At 39.2% G+C, this 19,824-nt stretch overlaps 1 protein-coding gene across 6 annotated transcripts; it reads left to right on the top strand.

Moving 5' to 3' along the window:
* The first annotated feature begins 17 nt into the window (after positions 1-17).
* LOC107038286 (aryl hydrocarbon receptor nuclear translocator homolog) lies at positions 18-19,791 on the top strand. Of its 6 annotated transcripts, none has more exons than XM_015257304.1 (12): positions 18-322; positions 736-784; positions 9,333-9,413; positions 12,728-12,888; positions 15,246-15,566; positions 15,843-16,055; positions 16,318-16,500; positions 16,884-17,042; positions 17,159-17,309; positions 17,382-17,730; positions 17,881-18,022; positions 18,509-19,791. In XM_015257304.1, exons 1-12 carry the CDS (start codon positions 283-285, stop codon positions 18,724-18,726), a joined length of 2,067 nt encoding a protein of 688 aa, XP_015112790.1. In that variant the 5' UTR covers positions 18-282; the 3' UTR covers positions 18,727-19,791. The 6 variants fall into 6 exon arrangements, with proteins under 6 accessions (XP_015112790.1, XP_015112792.1, XP_015112793.1 ...); XM_015257306.1 differs by having other exon boundaries at positions 17,397-17,730; XM_015257307.1 differs by having other exon boundaries at positions 16,345-16,500.
* Positions 19,792-19,824: the final 33 nt, after the last annotated feature.

The raw sequence follows: 19,824 nt of genomic DNA on the forward strand, positions 1-19,824 counted from the left end.
CAGAACGACAAGTCAACTGCCACCTTTCACTAAAAAAAGACCGAAATCCAACTCAAAATTCCCACGCAACTGTTTCTGTTCCCCCTCCACCTTCAGCCAGTAAAATAAAACCGCAGCAGGCAAAACTCCAAAATGGCGCCTTGTGTCAGTGTAAACACCCAATTTTTGATATAATTGGAGCGTGTAATTAGTGGTAAATGTACTTTTATATATGTGTGTAGTGTGCAATTGAGCTTCAATTCTACCAGTTGCCAGTGCAGTGAAGGAACAATAGTAGTCTGGATGTATGCTATTGCAATGTCAGTCGCCCATTCTATGACAGGTATGCTTTCGACATTCTACCTCGACCTCTCTCGTTCTCGGTTCAACTTTTGTGTAGTTGTTTTATCCTGGCAACCTCTATTTTGATGTCCAAAGTAATTTCATCTGTTGTATCATCACAAGGGAGAGGGGTTAGATCGAATTTCGTCAATTGGTTCTCAGGATTTTGTTTCATTGATTGATTGCCTGTGTACTGTGGTGAGGAATTGCCTCGTTTGTGTCATAAATCAACACTTGCATTGATGCAGATCAGTGTGAGAAAGAATTTGATTCGTTGGTAGTCAAAAGACAATGTTTTATATGCCTCAAGGTTTGAAAAATAACTGAGAATTTTGAGAACATTATTTAAACATTTTAATGATATGCCAAGTTGACATTATTGAAGTTTATGACAAGATATTCTTTGTATTTTAGGGTCGGAGCCGACGAAAATGGCCCAGAAAAGAGGTGCTAGCAGTATCGGGTAAGTTTTAACTCATCTTATTCATTGTTTGACGTTGTTATAAGGGGAGATTTTATTTAAGGCCCTATACAAAATGTGTGTAGGATAAAAAAAAAGAAATCAGTAATAGCAGCAACACAGGGGCGCAAGTGACAGTGGTCGTTTTCTTTTTCTTGAAGCATTAACTACAATGTGCTGAAAATTAATATCTCATTCCCTAGTCCTGAAGCTTTATTAAAAAATAAGTGAAACATTTTTGGTCAGCAATCTATTTTTTTATCGAAGACATGACAATTGGTGGCTAGTTCTTCACAAAAGCTTACATTTTCGTACTCGCAAAACCCTTGCTCCTGATTTTATAAACAGCGGGAATTTTTCGTCGTAAAAATTTTGAAAGATCATTTTCTCAATTTTTTTTTCAAATCTGAACATTATAAAAGCGGACATTAACTCATTTTTAATGAATAAGCGAATACATAATGATAAAAAATAATATGCAGAAAAGAGTTCTTTTATAATTAAATATTATTTTATCCTGCAAATAGTGGAAAAAATGCTTGCATAATAGAATAGATGGAAAACATGTATAGGAACCTTTTTCATAGAACAAAATTAAAGTTATGAACTTTCGTTTTATTCTGCGCAAAAAGTTCCACTGAAAATGTTGCCATCTCTTTTAGATACCGAGAAAGAACAAGATAAGTCAAGTCAACCTCAGGTCAGGCGAATTTCTGATGACTATTTCTGGATTGAGGGGAGAATGACGAACTTTTCATAAAAAACCGAAATTTTATAGAGCACAGCGCGAGCGATTAGAGCGATTTTCCTATCTCATTCACAATTCTTCCTTCTTGTCAAGCAAGAGGTGTCGTAACTTACAGAATGAGAGAAACCTCACTCTGGAACTCCCCCACGATTTGAGCAATTTATGTCGCTCCAAACTTTTACCTGCGGGGGGGGGGATGAGGCCCCGTGGTGTCTTTCTTTAGAAATCCCCACCGTTACGGACTATTGTCCACCTGCAAACCTATTCAGAGAGTCGGGGAGCCTGACTCCCAAAAATGCACTGACAAAATTGGTGTTGAAGTAACCGTAGCAGGTACCGGCCCCACCTCGTAACCGAAGAAAATACCATTACTCGGAGCATTGAAATCTCCACAAAAATGACAACCCCTCGATTACATCCTTTTCAATTTTCCCCAAAAGAATCGAAAACAATATGAAATAGCCATTTAAAATGCATTAACACAATTAGTGCAACAGTTCTATTAATTTTTCGACAAATTTCTGCCGATTTTTTCATCTCGTATTGTTCAAAAAATTTTGACGTCACGAAAAATTGATGAATTCACATAATTTCAAATGATGAAATTCGAGAAGTCGCAAAAGTACGAAAATACGAAGACGATCATACACCGATAGATGATCGGCTCGACGAACTGGAAGAGGGAGAAGTGATAGTCCCCTCCTCTCCAACTGGACAGAACTGCCGCACATAATACAGCTATGGTGGAATCAGTCACTAGCGGGACGTGGGTGGTGACGAGTCGAAACATTCATTAAAAATCGTACTCCTTGTTTTTCCCGATTTACATTCGTCAAACTTCCGCGTTCAGTGAATTGAAGACCAACGTCCAGTGCCACGGTTGTTATTCTCACATCACAAATTATTGTTTTTATTCAAGTGAAAAACATTCGCATACAGGAGAAGATCGGCGAAATCCGCTGGCGTTTTTGCCACTTGAATTGCGGTATACATTTCCACGTTCTGACGTTCTGCTTTATTTTTGCTTCAATTAATAGATAAAACGGAATGGGTCCATTCAGTGATTTTGCACCTGCGTATTTTTTCACGCAAAGAAACTCATAATCTGTTGCAATGATAAGTGCGAATGGGGTTTACATCGAGTGGTGTTGCAAGTGTTGGAGTGAAGTGTAACTGCAAAATGCGAGAAAAATGTTCTTCACTAGATTAAAGATAACTTTTATAATAAAGTAAGTTAGAGCGACAATTGACAGAAGAAAACAGAAAAAAAATCGGTTGAAGTGAAAAATCAAAGACAAGTGTTCACTCACAGCTTGAACTCTCGACAAAGTCTCATCGGAATTGACAGTTGAGAAGCCCCGACTGGAAAATGTACAAGTCCCATTTTGACGACTGAGTCCTGACTGAATTGGACAGAGGAAGATTGAATATTTGGATCCTGAAGTACTTCGTGATCCCTCGAAGTGATAAATTAAACATTCAAGATAGAGTATCCTGGCGGGAACGGTATGTACGGGGGTGGTACGGGTAGCACGGGTTACGGGGTTGGCTTGGGCCATGGGCCCGGTCCCTCGCATTATGTACCCCCACCTCCGAGCCACGTTGCTTACCAATTGGGCGCGGCGCCCTCGCTGATCGGGGGACTGCCGCCTGGAGCGAGTGGCCCACCACCCGGAAGTCAGCTACTGTCTTACGGTGCTAACTTATCGCCTCATCATGTACAGCAGCCGCAAAATGATTCGCCACAGTTGAAACGACGAAGGTAAAGACAAGAAACGAAGTGTTTGGCCACTGAAAGAGTGGGGAGGGGCTGTGGACCAATTTGGGCCAGTTGACTGGGAAAACGTCTCGGTAAAATGTACTCTGAAAATTGACTCTACTTTTCCATTAACGTATAGCCTTCGGTTTCTCACGGATTTCACTTTTCCAGCGGCATATTAATTCCTAATGCTTCTCAAAAGCTCTCGAAAAAATTCGAACCTTTCCAGAGGTGTTCCCTCGCTGCCACCCATCCTTCTAGTGAACACGTTTATTAGCGCTGCTTAGCTTCTCACAGCTAAGCCGGCCAAAACCGCCGTGCGCCGAAGAAATACAAAATTATTTTTTACTATGTGAACGTAGTAATGATCGACCATACTCACCAGGCTCAAAATTACTGTCGAATTTTTCCGCCGAGTGAACGTTGATTCCGTACTTTCTGGCCCGCCTAATGCCACTGAGACCCTCACTCGCCCCAAAAATGCAGAAATAAAAAAAATTTTTTTTTCACCCGGAGCCAGATGCCATATTTAGGATTTTTTCGGGGGGAAAGTCGACTTTCGCCAAAATCGAATTTTTCCGCCGAGTGAAAGTCGATTCTGTATTTTCTGGCCCGCCTAATGCCACTGAGACCCTCACTTGTCCCAGAAATGCAGAAATAAAAAAATTTATTTTTTCACCCGGAGCCAGATGCCATATTTAGGCTTTTTTCGGGGGGAAAGTGGACTTTCGCCAAAATCGAATTTTTCTGCCGAGTGAACGTTGTTTCGATGAACGGAGCAAATATTTCCCCTAGATTTCCAGAATGAAAAGGTCTGAATCGATCGGTTTGAATTTTTTGACACTTATGTTATTCTGTTACTAAGGTCGTTACGTAGACAATTATCGCAACTTGAAATTCGCAATCAAATGACTTTTACCATTGACTATGAAGGGAAAGAATGGACAAACATGGAATTCTATTGTTATTTTGTGCACCGTCATTTACTGGTTTGTCATCGTGAAGTTCATACGCTCAACTTCGTATGTTAGCTACGTGACCAACAGACCGACTTTGCTATCAACACTCATTAACTGATCAGTCGCACGTGCTGGCCATGTGTACTATCAGTACTTATTCATTCACACACGGAGAAAAAATCCCGAGGGAAATTACCGCACAAGTCAAGTAATCGTGGAGCGAACTCAATTTTCTCTACTCCCATACGGAAAAATATATTTTCTGCACTGAGAGAAATGTTCAATAAAAATTACGTATCTTTCCCGTAATTCCAGAGCGAAATGTGGTTGTAGGAAATTTTACGGAACTGTCACGGAATTTATCAGCAGCGTCACTTAAATTTTTTGAGTCGTGCTTTTCGGTTGAAAAGAAGAGTTGAAAACGTCCCGTATATCCACGGTCAAAGTTACCGTGGAGCGTGTGAATGTCAGACACTGCCACACGAATAATGAATTTTTCTCCGCTGGCCCGGGAAAATTTACCCTGCATTCCATAAAAAATGATCCCAATGAACATAAATAATTGCTTAATATTGCGATTAATTTTTCTGATACGGACAATGATTTTTTGCCAAACGCGTCCGGTAATCTCACTTCTCTTCATCCCTTATACGAATTTTTGCATCTGTAGACATGGTTTTTGTTAAATTAGCAAAAATCTTATTATGTACATTCTGATATAGGATTCTGCTCCGGAGAAATGATCGGCGTTGCGAGCCGTTGTTTACCGGATTGTTTCAGCAGGATCAGCGACCAACGTGGAGCCATAACAATGACCAGCTGTTGGGTGGTCCCCTGTGATTATTCTTAGCTTAGTAGACGGCACTTTCGTAATTTCTTTTTCCTTATCAATGAAAATCGGAAAACACAACATGCGGGACGCTCCACTTCAACTCAGCCACTCTGTTTTTGCTTCCGAATGGAGGATTTGCAATCATTCAATTTTCACATTTTCTAATTTTGATTGGGAATTATGTAGAATTCGGGGATCTCCCTTTCTTCTTCGAAAAGTTGTATTCTGTTACTTATGTACCTTCGATTTTACAGCGCCAGTATAATTTTGGAATGAGCTCCATTTTCGTTTTTTTTGCCTACAAATTTTATTGTTTTTTTTTGCCGGAGCCAATCGAAAATTATAGAATAGATTTTTTCCTCGCCCTCCCCCCCCTTGACGTCCATTCATATCTTCGCAGTCATACACGTTATAAAGAATTAATAATAAGGGCAGTTACCACATATTCTCATAGTTGCTATCTGCGATAGCCATATCCGCAAGTCAGAATCACTGTTGAATCATGAAGTAGTCAATCCGTTGATATCACTCTTAAATTTTTGATAATTCAAGTAATCATTAATTTAAATACTCAAATTCCGAATTATTTTATTCATCATCAGTCGGACATTTCGATTTCAATTATTTTACTATTTAAAAGAATATATTTAAAATATTGAAAATGTTAAATATTTCAAATATTTAACATTTAAAGACATTTTTTCGATGAGTATATTTAAATCTTTATCAATGTAAGTCGGAAATTCTTTTAATACTGAAGAGTTGTAATTGATGGCCATCCCGGGTTTCTATAAGTAGAATACTTATAAAATTGATTTGATCAAACAATAAGCCCTGATGTATGTAGCCATCAATCAGCTGATCACCTGCGTGGGCTTGAATTTTCAAAAATTGTCAATGCCAAATCCTGTTGAAAAATAGTCGTCATTATCCTCGAAAAAAATTCTCACACTCCTTTACTCCCGAATGAAACTTTCCATGAAATAATATTGCTCTGAATTGTCTCGGTGAGATGAAATGCGATTTGCAACCACGAGTCTGCAATAGTATCCTGGCTAAACCGCTTGTTTACGCGTTCATCCTCCCTCAACTCGTGGTTTTATTCCGCACGTGATGAACGAATGAGAAGGAGAGGGAGGGAGGGAGTAGTAATCGGAGGATGGACAATTGGCGACGAATGTAAAACCCACTAGTTGTGGAATTTGTCACGTAGTGGAGATTTGCGGTCACTGGCAAATTCAGACGTATCACCTGACTAACGGTTCGTTACTATTACACTATATTCAAGTTTTTGCGAACTATGATTATTAATCCTTTCGGTTTTCCGAGGGTACATCTAATGTGGCTTTTTCTTTTCCATCGAAATGCGGGGGGTTTATGGGAGCCTTTGGAAATATGAGTGAAATCATGATGAATAATTGCTATCTACCACTATTTTCTCAGAGGGGCTATATGACACTTGGCCCCAGGTGAAAAATAAAAATGTTATTTTTGCATTTCTGGGGCCTCCGAGTGTGTTTCATTACGTCTGTTCGTCGATTGTTCGTCCTGAAATCACTACCATTATCTTGAATAATTGCTGTCTACCACAATTTTCTCAGAGGGGCTACATGACACTTTGGCCCCAGGTGAAAAAAAAAAAATTATTTGAAATTGGTTCAAGTGTGGCCACGCTACTTGTTTCAAGAAAGAAACGTCTCCTAACTTTGTCGTTGTTAAAATTTTCAAGCTCTTTCGCTTGAGATTTACGAGTAATTTTCCGCCAGTGTGCAAAGTTGTCAAGCCTCGATTATTTAGGCGGAGTAGAACTGAAAATTTGCGACACAGCCTTGCAGTAGCATGACCATTGACCAATGAAACGTCAGGAGATTGGATAAGAAGCATGGACCGCCCCCCGTGCGGCACACGGACCCGTATAACGGACCCAGAACCGTCCAATGGCAGAGGATATCCTCTTAATATGCAAGACCTCTACCGTCTACTTGACAATGAGAAGAAAAAAAAAACGTCTTAACGGCAAGAGCGTTAGATTCCAAATAAAACAATTGATGGCTGAATTAAAACCACGAAAGGTCTCGTACCCGCAAAGAGTCAGGTGGCAATGGAACCCCTCGAACAAGTGCCACTCGGGGGTCGACTCGTGAGGTCGAACTACATGAATTTCGTTGGCTTTATTTTTTCTTAACTTGAGAGACAAAAATGAGATAAAGAGCTGAGCACAGGAGCTACTGAAACGGCGCTTTTTTCGCGGAGGGTCCTCGTTGGATCCTAGATCTCCCACTGAGATATTGCAGTAGTCGTCTTCCACCCCCTCGCCCCTTTCCAAAAACTAAATTCGTGGCAGCCGGAGCGAACAAGTTGGACGGGAAAATATACCTCGGGTCAAAGATGTCACTTTAACCGTTGGCCCCGCCAACGTATATAAGGCATTCGATGCAAATGCATTCCAGTAAGTAAAATGCAGAACAGTGACCCGGTAGCTAGTGCCTTTATCTTTATCGGACGGGGTACGTGGAAAAATGCAACGAAAATTGAGATTACGAAAATTGAAAGTGGCATTACCGATGGATATTTTTTTAAATTCGGTCACATGAAAACTAAAAACTAAAAAGTGAAAAAAAATAGGCGGTTAACAAAATATAAACGAAAATTAAAATTGGAAATTTGGAGGCACAAAACCCATGACACGTTCTGTGGAATGTCTCAAATGACAGACTCACACATTCTTCATAAATACTTTATTGACAGTCAGAATCTTAAAATATTGAATTAATTTTAATTTTTGTGCTGCACTCAAAAACCTCAAAAGGCATTTCTCGTATCTCGAAAATTGTCACATATTCTACTCGTTGTTACTGAGATCCGTTACAGAAGTATAATGCCTCTGGCGGATCATTATGTACTCCATAAATCGAGGGGCTCTACGGACAACAGTAGAGTAACAGGGATGAAGAGGAAAAAAATAAAACAAGAGGAAACGTAGGAATAAAAAATTGTGTAAAGTAAAAGGAGGAAAAAAAAATGAAAAGAATAACAGGATAGGACTATTCGTCGTGGGAATAAGGATGGAGAGGTGAACGATTGAGAGAGAGGGACGGAGGAGGTAAGAATGGTATCTTCACTGGGTTGGTGAGGGCCTCGATGAGAGAGCACCCACGTACATATACATAGAGAGAAAGACTTACCCGGATGCAAGCCCTACCACCCTCACAATGCTTGCGCTGTAGTGGGAGGAGGGTCATGGGTGTACCCCAGCGGAGGCCAAAGGGATAAACAAGGATGCCAACAGTTAGGTTATACTTCGTACTCTACCTCTTCTTCAGGGTCAGCAGCGTGCATCAAAATGTTTTTTTCCTCCCTCAATTTTTTTAGTCATTTTTTTTACAAATGAGGGACGGGCTTGGGGCCTCCAAATTTCGATTTTGAATTTTGTTAACCACAATAGAATGAGTAAACTGTTAAAATTTCAGACTCTTCGCTGCATAAGTAAGAGAGGAACACCGATTTTTCTCATTTTTTAGTTCTTACAGTTTTCATGTGACTGAATTTAAAAAAAAAGTTCTATACGCTGTTTAAAAAAATGATATTTCAGGTTTCACGGAAAATTCAGTTAAATTCAAGAAGTTTAAGCAGCATAGAGACAAGAATTCCTCAGTCTATTTGAATTTCCAATCAAACGTGAATTTCCAGTGAAATCTGAAATTTTATGATTTTTCCCTCTAAATCGCATTCCGTGCGATGAATGCAGTGTGTTGAACATTGCAGGCATGTTATAATCACTCTAGTGTCCAGAATCCCTGGAATAAAAAAACGCGCGAATCTCAACTACAAATTGCAATAGTTTTTGTTGAGATCTTCAGCGATTCAAGCGGCAACATCAGCCCTTTTAATGAGACAAACCCTGATGGATTTAGTATCGACAGTTCTCCTCAACATAATCCTTTTTCATTCTCATCGATTAAAATGGACGCGTGGAGAGCGATGAATGTAGCGCCATACTTGGACAAGAGGAAGTCGTAATTTACGTGTACAGATGACACAATTTATTAGTAACTGTTGATCAATCACTACGTGCGCAAAAAATTGATCTGAACGAAATGAATGCAATCTTTAGCACTTTAGGAACGCTTGAAAAACCAAAGAGTATTTCACTGTTATTTTTATTTTTATTATCGCAAGACTTGCTCATTTTTTCACCTATTATTTTTATTATAGCGAATAATTTTAGAGTCGATCAATTCGTCACGTTTCAGATCCGACGAGGACGATCCCAGTGGAGTGAAGTATCGGAGAATCGAGGACGACAATTTGCAGGACAAGGAGAGATTCGCCAGGTTAGTGTCGGGTATAAGTAACCACGTGGGTTGTGAATTATCGTCGTTGCCAGTTTGAAATAATTGGAAAAAATGCCGAGTTAATTTAGGTCGATAACTGCAGCCCTGTCTTGCTCCATCTTGTTCACAATTATCATTACATTTGTATAAATATTAGCTGTGTGGCCCGGCCAGAATCCGAGAAAATTGAAATCAGGTTTTTTGCGAATTCCTGCAATTCAAAAAAAAACCATTCAATTTTTTGGAAAACCCTCAAATTCTGTTGACTTCTCGGATGTTTTTTTTAATTATAGGAATTCCCAACAATTTTGGTATTTAATTTTCTTTTATTCTGCGTGGGCGAAGCCGGGCCACACAACTAATCAATCACAATATGAAATTAAATTGCTCAATTGAAAGTAAAAAAATTATTTAGAAGAACTGAGAGTTCCTGCGAATTTTCTAGAAGTTTCTGCAGTGCATACTAAACCTTGCACCGTAGCCCAATGACTTATACTTTATTAGCAATTTTTTGAAATTTCATGGAAGATTTTATAGTCAATCTCACGAGAGTGACAGAAATTTCAAGTTTTAAGTGGAATTCACGGAAATTCATGAGTTTTCAGTGGAAGTGAAATGGAAATTTGAGTGGATTTTGAACACGATAAAAATTTCCGGAATCTGGCACGGAAAATTCAGACGAAAATTTTGAACAGAATAGCCTGAAGCCGACTGGAGAGCCTAAATAATGTAATAGTAAAAGTACTATTAACAACTCTTCAGTCATTTTTGCGTGAATCGCAGCTAAAGACTGGGCACCAGATTTATTAAATATAAAATGAACGATTGGATTTGCAAATAACTAAAACGCCGGTCCGGCATATATTCATGAATTTTGTTTTTTGAGTCGTTCGCGATTCCGGATTAGTCACGAGTGCTTAGCTTAACCGTACATGTATGCCTTTACTATATCGAGACTTGGTACCTAGGGGGAGAAAGGGGGAACTGTATGCACAGTTTTGTGTGTGTGTATGCACCGATGGATGTTCTTTCTTTTATCTCTCTCGTTTTCACTCTCCTCAGCCCTTCTTTCTACTTGAACAGCACTCGATGGCGATAGCGGCAATGGTGTAAGCCCTCGGCGTCTCTCAACTACGCCGTGGGAACACCGAGATACACGCGCTCTTTTCAAGACCAACCAGCTTCACTCCCTATTTATCCCTATCGAGTCATTCGTTAGTCAATCAGCCAAGGAATTGGAGGGAGATGATTTCAGTTGCAAAATTGGGGCGATTTCATCGCCAACACGGCTGAAGCACTCGGCTTTCAAATGAAACCCCAATTTGTAAGATACTTCATCTCTTGAATGTTAAAATAACTGTTGAAACATCACTGTTTAAATTTTTTGTCTCAATTTCCCGTGTCAAATCCCGATTTTTAGACCGTCTGTCGAATAATATTTTTTGTTCGCTAATTTTAATGACCCAAACGGTGAATTTCTAATTTTTCGGAAAAAATTGGAACCGTAAACCCATACATTTTTTCACTACTGTACGCGATAATAATGCTGTAATTTTTGAGTTGTTCAGACTAGGAAATTGGAAAAGACAAGGCAATAATGCCGACGATTTGTGATGTCGCGCGCAACACCCATCACTTTTAAGTTAATAACGCCATTATAATCCTCTTCCCCTTTTCCCCCCGAGCCGCAAGTCGTCTAGCAATGTTTCTTCATTTCTTCTGCTGTCTTTCACTGAAAATTTCCATCACTTGAATTTCTCCTGCTCTATCGCGTGCCACTAACGTTAATATAAACTCTGGCATGAGATTTTTTTTTTCATTTTTCTCAAGAATATATTTTTCTTCTCCATGTTCTTTGGTCTGCACTATTATAAAGGTCCTGGGACGGAATATCTCTCGGGGGATTAGCCTCAGTCTCTTCTGGAAGTATTTGTCTCCCCCTCTTTTTCATCGCATTCCCGTGGTTAACCGAGAGGCAAAATGCAACAAGTAGATCTCGCCGGGTTTGTCTCTCATATTTCTATTACTGGAAAAGTTCTATGGATTTTGTTGATTGTTATTTATGAAACGGTTCCACCAGTTATCCACTGGACATTTCTACTGGGATTTTAGACAACTACTTACAGACAAAAAATTAACAATAATATAGCGATGAATATAATTCTACATTTATTATTTGAAAGCCCAAATTAAATTAATCAATCGAGTGTATCATCAAAGATATTGTAAAAACGGCAGTAAATATATTTTTTTTAATGCATTTGAATCGTTGAAGCAGGAAAAAATTAGTTGAAATGTCGTAGTTGAAAAATTGTCCAGGTGATAAGTCGTGTCACCGATGAAACAATGATTCGGTGATTGGAGATTATGTACAGTGCGATGCAGTCGATGTGCAATGGAGAATCGGCCATAAGCAGCCGGTAAACCTTGCGAGACTGTCTGGCCTATGACCCTCGTGAAAGAGTTCTCCTACTTTTCTCTTATATATGTGCGAGCACTTTATACTTGCACTCGATTTGACCTGTTTTGAATGTCCATCTAACGCTGAACCCGTTATGTATCCCTCGGCGATTTTCCTTGTAAGAAATAAGGCCCAGGATATACTTTGCACGTCCCTTTCCCATTGAAATCTCTTCAATTTTTGGCGATGATAAGGTCTCACTGCCATGTTTTTATGTTTTTTCATTTTTCATTCATTTATTTACACGTTTTTACAGGGAGGTCCCCTATTCTCTCGTTCGCTCTGCTCTTGCGTGTACCCCATCATCCATCCGCTGACCCCCTCCCTCCTCGCATGAATTTCCCGTGATTTATCATAAATTAAACACTATTAAATTTACGATAGCACCTCACTCATTATGTACTTTACGTTACCAACGATGAACCAAGAGCTTAAAATATTGCGTGCCCCCAACCCCATTTCTTCCATCTGTGCCCCCTTGCATGACACGTAATAAGGGGGTGCAAAGGGAGGGAAAAGTCGAAGAGTACTGCTATTCCCTGGCAACATGAGCGATAAAGACAGAATTACCGTTCTGGTTCTCGTTATGGGAGTCTTGAGGTAGTATAAAGGTCAAGTAAATGGACTGTATCATGAGAGGATAATCACACTGGCAATGGCGATGTGATTTTTTAAAAAAGAAATGATAATCACTCCGAACCCCCTTGAAGTGCATTCAACTCTCCTATTGTGTATTTAATTTTTTTGTTCACTGCGCACCGAATGAATTGGAAAAAATTCATGTTCACGGAAGTCATTGAATTAGCCTGAATAAAAAACATCACTTGTTCTTCTTTCTGTTGATTATAAACAGCCGGGAGAATCATTGTGAAATTGAACGTCGGCGGCGAAATAAGATGACCGCGTATATAACTGAACTTTCGGACATGGTACCAACATGCTCGACCCTCGCCAGAAAGCCCGATAAACTGACAATACTCAGGATGGCTGTTGCCCACATGAAGGCGCTGAGAGGTAAGACAATTGAATTCTCTATTTAAAAATGGGGGAAATATTTTTGATCAGCAATCTATTTCGCCAAGCATGAGCTAGAATGAACGAAGAAATGAATAAATAATTACATTGAAAATCCGAATTGACTTCTGGTGATGGAAATTTGGTGGTCGACATTAAGACGCCAAAATTAAGAGTTACGAGGGTCATGAGGGTCAAGATAAGGGTCTGAGGATCACTAGAAAGAAAAAAATTATAATTTACTTGGTTTGACTGAAGAGTTTTTTCTTATTATTAATCTGCCGGAGGCTAAACGTTTTGGTTTGTAATCTAGCGCAGTGATAAGTTATCCGTTATGGTTTTTGAGATTTGTCACGTCCGAGTGTTCGAGTGTTGATAATGCACTACAAATTGAGTAATTTAATCATTATCGTTGTTATTATTTCTCTTGCTTCAGTAGAGTAATTTTACTTAATCTTTTTGAGTTTATCGACACGTTTCGGTCAATCGTGACGAAGTTTTTTTATCACTTGGTCCCTCTTATGCCCATCATCTTCATAAAGAGAGGGAAAGAATCCCCCGTCCGAAAATTTGGTCACTGGCAAGCGAATGAGCGTCAAACCGAATTGATAAATTTGATTGGGAGAAATTGAACTTCTCTAGTGTAATAATGAGAGTTTTTGAGGTGTTTCCAGCCAAAATTTTGCCAACTACAGAATATATTCGGTTTAAAAAAATAGAACTTTTCCATTTTTGTGGTGAACACGTGTGACTTGACCCCAAGAACATTATTATTTTTTTGTTTTCAAGTAAATGTAGGAAAGGAGAACTAATTGATATTCACCGTAAGATCTTATTTATTTGAAATCGGTTCAAGTGTATAATACCTCTTCCAAGACAGAAACATCTCAATGAAAATAATTAATCAATAAAAATAATAATAATTTTTTTGTCGGTGTGTGGATGAGATCATTTGACAGATTTTTCTAAAGCTGTTAGTTTCGAAAGAGGTCTCTGATAAATCTGCATAGACTAGCTCGACTTTCCAGCATCTTTCAAATAAATTATACACTGAGGTATGGAGATTATATCGAATTCAGGGAAGGATATATGCTTCCGGTGTTGTGAGATGGGGTGACGAGGTAGTCTCTTCTCGTTCATCGTAGAAACTTGTCGCGTTACCGTACTCACACAAATGAAATATAAAATAAGTAAGGAAACAACTGTTAAAATTTTATGAAATATCCGAGTCGTTTGTATACGAAGGGAAGAGAGAGGGATAACGGAGATAGCTGCGCGTATCGTTTGGTGCTTCGCATTGTTTATAGCCACCTTTTTCTTTTTATTTTATTTTTTCCCCTCTTCCCTCCGACCCACTGCAGTGGCCACTGAATACAAATTGACCTAAGGTAGGTGGACCTTTACCTGTTAGATTCATCGAGACGAATTCCCAGTGACTTCAGGCTTGACGATTGCAAGCAGAAGGACAAAAAAATATGTGAGACATTCCACAGAAATTGTCATGGGGTTTGGGCCTCAAAATTTGGATTTTGAATTTTCGTTTTTACAGTTTTAATGTGATCGAATTAAAAAAAAAAATTCTTTAAATTTTAAATTCGAATTTTTACTATGAATAATGAGTTTTAATGGTGAAAAGTGGTGAATGATTTTGAGTGAGCGTTCCCCGATTTTTTTAAAATTAAAAATCGGAATTCAAAATTCAGAATCGAAGAATTTTCAATATCAAATCATTTCAGTATCATTTGGGAATGAAGACTTCCAATGAATCAATAGCAATGTCCCCTTGAAATCCATGTGAACCACCTGAAATTTCCGGCTGACGTATGGTTTCGATTTGAGTTTGCTCAGGCAGTTGAAAAGGACCTAGAAAATCCGAAGAAGGGGAGGGGAGGCTAGGTGGAAAATAATGGTAACGAAGGTCACGATCAGGGACCGTCCATAGATCTTGTTTGGAAGTCGTTAAAGTTCCTCTTCCCGGAATTTCTCGTATATCGAAACGTAGATCGAATCGAGAGAGAAGGAGAGAGCGAGCGAGGGAGCGAGAAAGAGCCACTGGCGAGTTCTACCCCAGGGATCCTGTCCCGCTTTGCAATTCCGATCTTGCACTTCGATAGTTCCATAGGCATATACCAATACTTGTTGGCGGTGCGCCACAATTTTTGGCACTAGAAACAAAAAGCAGGAAACAGCGAGCATGTCACAGAGCTAGTCCTCATTAAGGCCTACAATCTGCCAAAATTTCCGATTTTTTGGAACTGCATAATTTCCAATAAAAATTAGAGAAGCCAAAATAAATGAGGTTTTTCAAATTCTCCGTCCAACGATTCTGCAATTTTATTCCTTTTAATTTTCTCTAGGCACTGGCAACACGAGCGCCGATGGTACTTATAAGCCGTCCTTCCTCACGGATCAGGAGCTAAAGCATCTGATTCTGGAAGCTGCCGATGGTTTTCTCTTTGTGGTTAGCTGCGACACTGGCAGAATCATTTATGTTTCGGACTCAGTAGCGCCGGTACTCAATTACCAGCAGAGTGATTGGTATGGCACGAGTTTGTACAATCAAGTTCATCCTGATGATACGGAAAAAGTACGAGAGCAACTCAGTGCCTCGGAGCCACAGCACGCTGGACGAGTTCTTGATCTGAAGACGGGAACAGTGAAGAAAGAAGGACATCAATGTAAGTGATTCCTCATGTATTAACGGACAACATTTGGAGACAATTAATATTGCAGATGCATCCGAAATTGCATGGGTAAAAGAGAATTTTTTATTGTCCACAGAATTTATGATAAAGAATGACTTTTTTTGCAATTACTATAAACAAAAGATTCCAGTACATAAATAAATATATATAGACATATTACATTACTTGAAAAGCGTAATGCAGGCTTCAAAAATCGTTACCCTGGATTTTTTAAAAGTGAATGAATAACATTTTCTGAAATTATCCTAGCTTCTGTGAGACTGAGCATGGGCTCAAGACGAGGTTTCATATGCCGTATGAAGGTCGGTAACCTCCAGACAACGGGTGACATGGCAGCGGCACAAGGTCTCCATCGTATGAAGCAGAGAAATTCGCTTGGACCACCGGCACGAGACGGCCAGAGTTACGCCGTTGTTCACTGCACGGGGTACATCAAAAATTGGCCCCCCACCGGTGAGTTTGGTATGGATCTCACGGACTTTATTCCATTGTTCCTATCGGCATATTCGTAGCTAGTTATTTTCACTTCATTTTGATTTTCATAAGTTGAGCTTCTTTAAGAAAATACACACATCATGCCCTCCTGCACTTCACACGATTCATATTCCATCGCTTTGATCGAACAGTTAGTGAAGATTTGAGTAAAGATAATTAGAGGATGATGAAAAAATAAATAGGGTGAGAGGGAACGATGGACTAACCTCAGTGATTTTATCGTGCATAGGTGATTTTGTTCCCCCGTGTGTACCAGGTGTGGGTTTAGGTGACAGAAATGCTGTACAAACTGGCCCGGATGGCATTGTCTCTGAGGACGCTGCTAATCACTGCTGTCTCGTTGCTATCGGTCGTCTTCAGGTTACTAGCACACCTAATACCAATGATTTGACTGGCTCCAATAGCAATAATGGTAATTTATACGGTTTTCATTGATATTCATAAGAACAAATTACATTGTTTTTTTACAGAACTATATTGATGTTTCTACAGTTAAAGTAGAAAAAAATATATATCCATGTGAAAGCATTCCTTATTTGATTTTTAAAAAATTGATTAACACATAATTTCTCATTTGATTCAATCAGTTATTGTTGCCTGCATCAACAACACATGTTATTTAGGGTCCGATGGTCTTGGGATATCGTTATCCTTGATAAGTTTTATGAGTTATCCTTGATCGCAACAATTCATAACTTCGAGGACCTGAGAATCGCGTCCCTTCTGCTCACTTCCAAGAAACGATTTCTGCATTCAATAAAATTCGACATTTATTCGTCTTATTTTTCTCTCCAGAATTCATCTCACGTCACTCTGCTGAGGGCAAATTTACATTCGTCGATCAGAGGGTCAGTGGAATATTGGGATACTCGCCGTCCGAGCTTCTTGGCCATCAGTGTTACGAGTTTATCCATGAACAGGAATTACCCTTCATGCGGGAGAATTTCGATCAAGGTAAATTTTCAAAGATCAGAATGTTCTAGTTCGATACCCCATCGGACGGGGTAAAATTGGCCTTTTTCAGTCGACAGTGGCATTTAAGTTAATTAACTTCTCTCATGATTTTGCAGTTTTAAAACTGAAAGGACAAATAGTATCATTGTCATATCGTTTTCGTGCTAAAAATCGTGACTGGGTGTGGCTGAGAACGTCGGCGTTTGCCTTTTTAAACCCCTGCTCGCAAGATGTTGAGTACATTGTGTGTACGAATACAGTTGGAAAGTAAGTTTCAATCGTATCTGAGTATTTCCAACGAGAATGTATATCCTAAAAACTAATTATACTATATTTCAGATCGATTCATCCCAGTGGTGAGACACAGATTGAGAATGATACACTGCAGACATATGGACAGCATAGTCTTGATTATTCTCTCCAGCGGCAGCAGTCGAGGGACTCAATGTATCCCGCACATCACATGATGCAGCATCCAGCAGCGGTGGCTGCACCCGGACCCCAGCAACAACAGGCACGACCGGCTAGCACCCAAAATGCCTATCAGGGGTACGAAGCCACGCAGTCACCAATTGCCTACGGTTCACCGAGTCAGCAAACAGCGCCTTCTACAGTTTTAAATAGAATGCAAAAACCAGCTAATACGTCCCCTACACCTGTCCAACAGGGTTGGGCAATTGGGCGTCAGGTAGAGATTCATTCACTCTAAATTGACTTGAAGTTGGTGACATTTCGAAATTCCTTTATGGTATTTCGAACTGTAGTCTCTCGACTTGATGAACATTTTTTTTATTGTTGGGGGTACTCATGAGAATAATAATTTTCTATCTGGGTTTAGCAACCTGTGACTGAAGGGTATCAGTATAGTCAACTGAGCCCCTCGAGATCACCCAGTGGGCCAACGTACACTCAATTGAGCAGCGGCGCTAGGACAGCTCCGACCCAGTATCATTCAGTGACGACAGTGCCTAATAATCCAGGTGAGAATTATTCAAAAATTCTCTACAGAGCCGCTATATCATATTCCTCTCATTTTCTTCCGATGAACAATTACCCAAATTTTCCATTCATTTGCGTCATAATTTTTAAAAAAGTGGCACAATTGTCTAATGAGAATTTTCACAAAGAGGATGAGTGACTTGTGAAAATGTCAATGTTTTTTACATATTATATATAATATATATTATATTAATATAGTATAATATATAATGAATATAATATAATTTTTTTTTGAGTCGGTTCATTTGTTCAGAAGATATCATGTCTTCAAAACCGTATCAGAATGATTCTGGAGGCCAATAAATGTGAAGAAATAATGGAAATTCCGCATTGGATTTTCGGGGTCAATACAATAGCTTCTTTCGCTTCGGAAAGTAAAAAATCATTGATGACTCGAGTTTCTCCAAATAATAACGATTGATGCACATGTGACCTAGATACCGAAATACAAGATTATTTGATTACAGGTATGTGGGCCTGGCAGGGCCAACAACACCAGGGCCAACAGCAGGACGGTGGACAATCAAATGCACAGGTGACGGGTCAACCGCAGGCCACACACGGGCCACAAGGTGGGCCTGGCACTCAGCCCCAAGAATTCAATGAAATGCTGCAGATGTTGCAGGACCAGGCTGGCCCACCTGGGTTTGGTGAACTTGATATGTTTGGTACCAATTTCGAGTAGCAGTAAAAAGTAACTAACAATGGACAAACCAACAGTGAGAAGCAGAACGATAAAGCGAACAAAACGAGAAAAATTGTGAATACTCTTACGGGTACGCACAGGATACTTAGCAGTGAAAATTTTATCTACTTTCTTCCGTGCAAGAAACATCCCCTAGAGAGCACTTGTCCTGCAACTGGTACACCAAAAGGTTTTTAATTAGGTTTTAATGGCATTAACTCTTCCGGCGATACTTCTGTAACACGAGAGTGTTTAAGTGTCCAATGGGATTAGTATTGTCAGAGCAAGAGTTAGAGCCCTTTACGGTCGAGGCTGCGCACACAAGGAACCCCATTTTTTTAATTCATTGACTCGAAATGAATAATTAAGGATGAAAGCATTACCGGCTTTCGATGCGAGCCCATCACTGCATTTCACCTTGAAAGCAATTTTTTAATCCCATGTCACAATTTTTTAAAGAGATTTTACGTTAGCAAAGCATACTTAGAATCAAAAGAACATTTTATCGAGTAGTCAGGAGAATTGAATTATGTTTTTGTTTCTTTTTAGAAGAGGGAGGATCATGTTTCAATGTTTCAACGTTAAGTCTACGAAGCATCCTAATTTTATCATATGCTCATCATTAGCCAGTGTACAACTAGTATAATTACTTTTCATTTAGTTCATTTATTATAATCATAACAGTGCAATCATAAAGTGAAAGAAATGAGAATCATGAAAAGTATTGTTCGAACGTTGACAATGTACAAAATTATACAAACACACTTCGCTTCTCTGTGCGACACCGTTTTTAGGTATCATTAAGACAAAACTATTATGCTGAAGAAGGCAAATAAAAAAAACAAATAATTATAGATAACGTTACCGCCTACGACTGTACGTATAAGTGAACCACGCGTGATTCGTTGCATTTGTACATGTTTTAGTGATTTTTCTCGGAATCAAATGATAATAAAATGTCAACTAGCATATCATGATAAAAGAAAAAAATGTATTGGAATGAGAAAAAAAGGAATTTTTCACCAATGTACGGGTTATGAATATGAGTTGTAGATTTTTTTTTAACCGATCTTGTTGTATTTTTTGTCAAATACCTTT

The sequence above is a fragment of the Diachasma alloeum genome, unplaced genomic scaffold, assembly GCF_001412515.2.
Source record: "Diachasma alloeum isolate Michigan unplaced genomic scaffold, Dall2.0 Dall_scaffold_00279, whole genome shotgun sequence".
Taxonomy (NCBI): Eukaryota; Metazoa; Arthropoda; class Insecta; order Hymenoptera; family Braconidae; genus Diachasma; species Diachasma alloeum.